Source organism: Lucilia cuprina, chromosome 4 (genome assembly GCF_022045245.1).
Source record: "Lucilia cuprina isolate Lc7/37 chromosome 4, ASM2204524v1, whole genome shotgun sequence".
Classification (NCBI taxonomy): Eukaryota; Metazoa; Arthropoda; class Insecta; order Diptera; family Calliphoridae; genus Lucilia; species Lucilia cuprina.
In genome coordinates, this window is record NC_060952.1 from 51,689,184 (window position 1) to 51,697,205 (window position 8,022).

General features: G+C 31.8%; 2 protein-coding genes across 2 annotated transcripts; one reads left to right on the forward strand and one right to left on the reverse strand.

Annotated features, from left to right (window-relative positions):
* Positions 1-1,054, forward strand: LOC124419677. Its single transcript, XM_046949991.1, has 3 exons — positions 1-123; positions 181-519; positions 776-1,054. Exons 2-3 carry the CDS (start codon positions 235-237, stop codon positions 857-859), a joined length of 369 nt encoding a protein of 122 aa, XP_046805947.1. The 5' UTR covers positions 1-123; positions 181-234; the 3' UTR covers positions 860-1,054.
* Positions 1,055-1,531: 477 nt separating this feature from the next.
* LOC111689796 (protein ANTAGONIST OF LIKE HETEROCHROMATIN PROTEIN 1-like) lies at positions 1,532-3,369 on the reverse strand. The gene is made up of 2 exons (XM_023452257.2): positions 2,518-3,369; positions 1,532-2,459 (listed from the first exon to the last, which is right to left on the reverse strand). The coding sequence occupies exons 1-2, from the start codon at positions 2,962-2,964 to the stop codon at positions 1,794-1,796; spliced, it is 1,113 nt and encodes a 370-aa protein (XP_023308025.2). The 5' UTR covers positions 2,965-3,369; the 3' UTR covers positions 1,532-1,793.
* Between the last annotated feature and the right edge of the window lie 4,653 nt (positions 3,370-8,022).

Genomic DNA, 8,022 nt, shown 5'->3' on the forward strand with positions numbered 1-8,022 from the left:
AAAAAATCTGGCCAAGGTACCGATGAAGAAATTCCAATTACATGGAAATATTTCAAGCCATTGATGTTTTTGGAAAGAAACAAATTACAGCAATCTACTCAATCGACATCATCATTACTATTGGTAATACAATTTTTCAGCTTTTATTGTCAATCAAATATTTACTAATTTTGTGTTTAGGAATGTGGAAACACAAATGATTAGGTTTTTAGTGACATTGGATTTAGTGATGAAATGTCCTTTCTATCACCATCACTGCCTGCACAACAGCCAAAACGTAAGAGCATCACCCCACCCTCACTCTTGCCAACAAATCACAGACGCAATGAATTGAAAGAGATGGCTGTAAATGCACTACAGTCCATGAATTCTAGACAATTAGAACCAAAGGATTCATCCACAGCTTTTGGCGAATATATTGCAGCAGAATTGAGGAGCCTTACACCGGAACAAGCGACATATGCTAGATCAAAGTTGAGACGAGCCTTCAACGATATAATGGATGAAGCGGCTTTAATGGTGAGCGTTCATTTGAAACAAATATAGCTCAATTGTTATCATATTTATACCCTTCACCTTCGCGTGAATGTTATATAAAAGTTTGTCATTCCGTTTGTAATTTTCACATTATAATTATGGATCCTATAAAGTATAAAAATACATATTATAAATTCTTATATGTATATACATTATGTACCATGGTGAAGGGTATAGAAAATTTGGCATAACCGAATTAAGCAAGGTTACTTGTTAAAATTTAAATCTTTTAATTCAGGTACCACATCAACAGCACCAAGAAAACAGAGATGTTTTGTTTACTCCAATACAAACAATCCAACCAAACCAAGGCAATGAATAAGTACTCCAGAAAATTTCCAAGAAAAAATTTAATTTTAAAATAAAAAACAACAAAAACTTTTTAAGAAAGCCATAATAATTTTTGAGCTATATATACATATGTATGGTAATTGAAGTGAACAAATTTTGTATGTACATCCTACATCGATGCGAAATATAAAAATCTATTTTACCCTTTAAAAATATTTTTAAAATAATAAAAAATTTTTAAATGTTTATGAAAAATTATTAATATTGTCGTTTTAAAAAACTTCGAACGGGTTTTGTACTTTACACTTTCCTTTTTACTTTTATTCCAAAATATTTTAACAATTTGTTGCCAAAAAAGTGATTTCCTGAAAGATGGGAGCAAAGGTAAATATGGTCCTATTCGTATAAATTTTGGTAGAGCGATTTACGATGTCATCAATGTTATTTATGCAGTATTTCATCGTGATACTTATCTTTAAAAGTGAATATTCAACTTTAAGTCATTTTGGGGACTTTGTATTTGGATCAGGGTCAGGGTACTTTTTAATTTTCCTGTAGAATCCTAATTTAAAATTAGAGTTTATAATAGTGGACTTTTTGGTAATTTATCGTAACAACTGCTATTTTTGAATTTTGTATAATATGGAACCTAGAAACAAAAGTAAACAGAGTCTTGATTGAAGAAAAATCTACAGTATTGGTTACGTTTATTTTATTACAACGATGTACACCAGGTAATTCAAGTTAAATATATAAAATTACTTTACAAAGTATGGAAAGTATTGTACAAATAAATTTATATTGATAAATTCTTATTGGCGACTGATATGTTTGTATTGAAAATCTATTTCACCTTCTTCGACGATGTACGTTGTAAATTCATTTTGCACATCTTTGGCATTGAGTGCGTCTGTCCGAGTTCTTTGTAAGGGAAACATTGATTTGTCCATCGTTTCTTCCCGGTGCTAATCGCCTGGAACAAGTGTACCGGTGCTATCATAATGATCAAATGCATTTGGGGGTGCATACTTTTTCCTGTTTGTGACCATCAAATAGTTGTGAAGCACGCAACAAGCAAGAGTTACTTTTTTAGTCTTTTCAGCATCCAGGCAGATCGGCTTTCGGAACACTCTGAAACGGGCAGACATGATGCCAAATACATTTTCTATTATACGCCGACCGCGACTCAATCGGTAATTGTACACTCGTTGAACCATTGTTAGGCCTCGTTGGGCATACGGTTTCATTAGATTCGGCCGCATAGCAAATGCATCGTCAGCGACTAGCACATAAGGAACTGGCATTTGTCTTCCAGGGAGTGCTTTAGATGGTGGCAAACAAAGCTTATTAGAATCCAGTGCTTTTCCAAATGTGCAACTATTAAACACACCGCCATCGGAAAACCGTCCGTTGCGACCGACATCAATATACAAAAATTTGTATTCCGCATCTGCAATGCCCATCAATCCAATACTGTGCGTACCTTTATAATTATAAAAGATGCTGCCAGCATTGGGTGGTGCATCCATCACCACATGCTTACCATCAACTGCTCCTATACAGTTGGGAAAGTGCCACAACTCATTAAATTTGCTAGAAACAGACATCCATGCATCTGTATCACATGGTGTCTAGAAGAAAACTTAATTTTATAACTTCTATATATGTAGTTACGAATAATTAACTTACCTGGAGATATTTACCCACAAGTACTTTGTAAATGGCATCTAATACTTCGGGAATAATGCGCGAGATCGTTGATACTGGTATTCTAAACACGAATTGTAGTGACCGAAAGTTTTCGGCGGTAGCTAGATAGCGTAGTGTCAAAACAAGTCTCTCACCTGCTGAAATATTTTGACGCATGTTGGTATCAGCCTTTTTTATATGTGGAGTTACTAAAAGCAGTAAATTGTCAAATTGTTCGATGTCCATGCGCAAGAAATTACGATATAAATCCGGTTCATTTGCACGAATTTGGGTATATAATTTTGCGTAAAAACCCTCCTGCTGTCGATGAAGGACCCATTCCTTTACCCATATTCTGCGGCGTTTCTTATTTGGTTCTTCTTCATCCTCGCTACTTTCTAAAACGTAAGCAGCTAAAATAGTCACTACTTCTTCATTTTGTAACATAACCACAGATTGATATAATTTAAAACTTTATTAAAATTTTTCTCACAAAATTCACAAAAATTATGTTTTGACAATTCTACGAATTGTTTTGATTCTGACAATTGTTCTGGCAATTTTTGCTACATAGCAATTCTGACAATCGTGTAAACTGACAATCTATTACCTGGCAACGTTGTCAGATAAAGTTATTGTCATATAATTTGCTTGCAATGTATTGTCAGATTTTCTGACAAATATCTTGCAACCGTGTAAACTGGCATTCTACATTGTAGTGGCAATTTTTTATTGTTAGGTTATTGTCAGCACATTGTCAGGTCTGGCAATATTGTTAGATCTGACAACCGTGTAGACATAGCTTTATTCGTTAAAAATTCTAAAATATACAACTCAATGAATAAATGTAGCTTATTTTTTATGAAATTTTCATAGGTTGTCTCAGATTTTTGCTTACATCTGGGATGTTTATGGACGGATTTTGTTAATTTTAAATAGGAAACTTCTCGAAAGCATGTCTGATAGATTTATTGAAGATTTGGATCCCGAAGATATCTGGGGTCTTCAGAAAACTGATTTCAAGATGGACAGACAGACGGACATGGCTTAATCAACTCCGCTATCTATAAGGATTCAGAATATATACTTTATAGGGTAGGGAAATTATATTTTGGAAATTATAAACGGAATGACAAAGTTATATATACCCTTCTCACGAAGGTGAAGGGTATAAAAAGCAAAGACAATATTAATTGATCTATAGATTTAATATTATAAATTATTTAAAATCCCGGGCAACGCCGGGTATAATTCCTATTTGGTATAAGTGTTTCAGTTTTCATTGTAAAAATAGTAGTTTCTATAATGTGAACCAAAATTGTTGTAAGAATATGGTCGCCCGACGTTTAAGTGCTCCATATGCCATTTTTACAATTTTTAGATAAGGAGGCCATTATAAGTTTTTGACCCCGAATTTTTCAAATCTGCAAACCGTTTTCGGCTATCTCGTGTGGTTGCTGAGATATATCGTGTCTGTTTTGCTCTATATCCTTCAAAAAAAACTTTTTTGTGTCATTTTGCTCTATATGCCATTTATTGACATCTTGAAATTGAATTGTGCTGAAAATTTTGCTCAATATGGAGTTAAAATTGTTTAATACTAATAATATTCAACATATTATTTTGTTATAAGTAATTATTTAGATTTTTTCTTTATACTATTGTATTTTACAACTAAAACTAAATAAATACATATCGCATACATATACTACAAGACCAGCATAATCGAAAAAGTCGAAAAAAGTCTTAAGAAAAATTGCTTTGAACATTTAATGAATTTTAATGAGTAAAATTAAAATTTTTATGTAATAACTGAAAATGTTCTATAACAGTTCTATCGAAGGTCTATCTTTAAAAGTGACTAATTTCTCACTGAGAAACTCTGACGGTTAAGCCTTTACTCGTGCTTTGGACATTTAGAAATCGAGAGACAAATTCTGCTAAAGAAGAATTTAGTCGAATTTTTAGAAAGTTTTTTGATTTTAACAAAAACGAAATAGCAAAAATCATTACGAAACATGAAAAGAGGGAAATAGTTGCGAAAGAGAGCTCATAAAAGAAATTTAATAATTTGTCTCCTATAGTATTTTGTCACTCATTAATTATTTGTAAAATTTTAAAACAAATAAGATTAACCTTAAGATTGTAGAAATGCAATTTTCAGATTTTAAGAATTACATTACTCGGTTCTTCCATTTACTAAAATAGAACATCTTCAATGTAACCAAAATAATTTATTTACAATAAAATTTAACAACTCAATTTTGCAGTCTATTTTCCAAACAGCAAACATAATAAAAAAAGGTTCCCAAAATCAATTACCAACACCGTTAAATATTTTTGAAACAGATTTAAGTATCGTTAGGAGAAAAGAAAAAATTAGAAATGAAAATTACTGATTTAAAATTGTTGTTTAGTTTTATATCTGAAACACAAAAATTATTACTTAATTCAAATAAATTGAGATGTTAAATTTTTATTTGTCATATTCTATAATAACATTATAAAAATTGGTAGAGAGATTTCGGTTCCTATAGAAGAGATAGAGATATTAGCGTACACAAAACTAGTTTACGTCGAATTTCATCGCTTAACTCGTTTTTTTAGCCCAGTAATTAATTTTTTGATGGGGACATTATATGGGGATAGAGTCAATTAAGGCCCGATCCACATAAAATTTGGTTAAGAGATTTTGGCTAGCAAGGAACTTAATTGAGTCGAATTTCATTACTATACTCGTAATTTAAGCAAGTAATGGGCCTTAAAGTATTTTTCGGATGGGGACCTTATGTTTGGGGTAGGATCAATTAAGGCCTGTTCCACCTAAATTTTGGTAAAGAGATTTTGGCTTGTGAAAAACTTACTTCTGTGAAATTTCATCGCTATACTCGTATTTTTAAGGCAATAATGAGCGTTAAAGTATTTTTATGGAGGGGACCTTATATGGGGGTAGGGTCAATGATAGACCCATCCACATAAAATTTGGTGGAGAGATATTGGCTCGCATGAAACCTATGTGTGTCGAATTTCATCGCTATATTTTTAAGTTAGTAATCAGCTTTTTAGTCACCCTTATAAGGGCCCTACCACCCTTATAAGGGTGGTAGGGCCTATATCAGCCATTATGCATAATTATTTTTCAGACGTCAAGAAACTGACCTGTGCGAAATTTTGTGGTATTTGCTTCATAAACAACGAATTTTTGAATATTTGAAGCTCTTTATACAATATTCCGGGGGTACATTTGTATGGGGGCTATGTGAAATCGTTGACCGATTTTGCCCATTTTCAATACCAAACATTTCTGATCAATAAAATATATAGTTTGGAAAAGCTTCATCTCAATATCTCTAATTTTGTGGACGCTATCGTGCCAACAACAGACAGGCGGACGGACATAGCTAGATCGTCTTAGAATCTTACGAGGTCCTAGAATAAGTATATATACATTATGGGGCCTTAGAGCAATATTTCGATGTGTTACACGCGGAATGACAAAATCAATATACCCCCATCTTTTTTGATGGTGGGTATAAAAATTCTATAGTTTTTTCAATGAAGAATTTAGCAATTTGAGTGCTTGATTTTACGAATTTCGTGATAGGTCCTATTTTAATAAAGTACTTGGCTTTATTAATTTTTTGTTTGATTTTGAATTCCACTTTAGTGAGAAGGATATATGGGGTTTGTGCTGATGTTTGTAACGCACAATAACATTGGTATACCAATCGGCTCAGAATCATGAGTCGCTTTAGCTATGTCCGTCCGTCCATGTAAACCTCGTAATCAAACTACAGGTCGCAATTTTGAAGATAATTCAAAAAAATTTGGTACATGATCTTTTATGGTCTTCTATTGGCCCAGGGACGAAGCCCATTGAAAATGGTTAATATCGGTCCATTACTTCACCTAGCCGCCATACAGCTGAACCCCCCAATAGGGGGTTTAATTGCAACGTTTACAAACCTTGTAATTGAACTATAGGTCGCAATTTTGAAGATAATTCAATAAAGTTTGGCACATGATATTTTATGGTACCGTAGATGAAGCATATATATGGGTAATATACTCATATCTCGACAAAAAGCTGCAAAAACTAAGTTCTATACAAGACATGATGACCGACAATAATTTCTCTTGTTTTTTCTGTGTATATATTGAAACAAAAATCGCTGTAAGCCCTCATATGAACTAAATATAATAATTCGTATATTTGAGAAACTATTACAGCTTAAATCTTCGAATTCTACTTAAAGATTTTTGACATTCATTTGAAAATCTAGAGAAAATAGGGACGGACTTTCAATGGGGGCTTATCTCCTTCTATATGAATTTTATTCAAAATTTCGTATATGGGGAAAACTATTAGGTTTTTTTTTTTTTAATTTTTATCGATCTTAATTAACGTCCGAGAAAATTGGCAAAATGTATATCTGGAAAACTATTACAGTTACACAGAAAAAATTTTTTCTTAACAAGCGTTTGCTTAAATTTAATTTCGATTTTTATAAATATTTTTGTTTGGATTTATAATGAGTTTGGTTGATTTTCACACAGAAGGAAAATATTTTCTAACAAACACCATAGTAGAAAAAAAGAAGGTAGTGTCATTCTCTCTTTATTTTTTTAAAATAACTATCTGACATGCTTAAGGATTATGAAGTTTTCGTAGAAATCGTGCTACCATATAAAATTTCTTATACAAACATATTTGTTTTCAAGTTACCAAAATAAATATATTTACATTTTATTGAAAAATATTAAACAATTAACAGAATACTTTCATTTAAATAAAAAAAGGTAAGACTCATGGCATAACCAAATTAACTAGCTAATTTTTTGGATTCATTAAAAGATTTCAGCACAAATGGCAATATACGGATTTTTTAAGGTTTATACATAACCCAAATCATCTCAAATCTCATGTTGTTGTCTGTGGAGGCATAAAAGGATTTTATGGTAATTTCCTGTCCAGCTCAAACTAAATACCGCTTGAACATGAATGCCAAAAATTTGAAAATCCTACACAACATTTCCATCATTGCTGTTGGATGTAAAGAAACGTAGGTTGTGCGAACTTTATAGTGCTGGTCAAAAAAGAATATAGTCAATCCAAAGATTAGGTTATAGGTCAGACTATATATTCTATAGTACAGATTATTGACCACACTATAGACCACAGTATAGTCCACATTATAGTCAAATTAAGAGCATTAACTAGTTAGTGTATAGTCCAGGTTATAGACTATTGTATTGGTCAGACTATAGTCCAGACTGTAGTATAGTTCAAACATATACTAGTGAATTGTATAATTTAGCGCCCAGATGTGTTATTATGTTAATAAAATTTTTTAAAGAATTTCATTTAATGACCATTTATATCTGATTATTTTGTTACATATATTTTTTTGCATAAGTTAGTCATAGAATCAATTTTTATATATTTGTGGTAACTTTATGTTCAGATTTTAATGCATTTTATTATTCTATATATATTCAAAATTA

Excerpts from the sequence above, each read along its gene's own strand:
- LOC124419677 (XM_046949991.1), top strand. The coding sequence starts at position 235 with ATGTCCTTTCTATCACCATCACTGCCTGCACAACAGCCAAAACGTAAG. Across the intron at positions 520-775 it reads TGGATGAAGCGGCTTTAATG|GTACCACATCAACAGCACCA; the intron begins GTGAGCGTTCAT and ends CTTTTAATTCAG.
- LOC111689796 (XM_023452257.2), bottom strand. The coding sequence starts at position 2,964 with ATGTTACAAAATGAAGAAGTAGTGACTATTTTAGCTGCTTACGTTTTA. Across the intron at positions 2,460-2,517 it reads TTGTGGGTAAATATCTCCAG|ACACCATGTGATACAGATGC; the intron begins GTAAGTTAATTA and ends GTTTTCTTCTAG.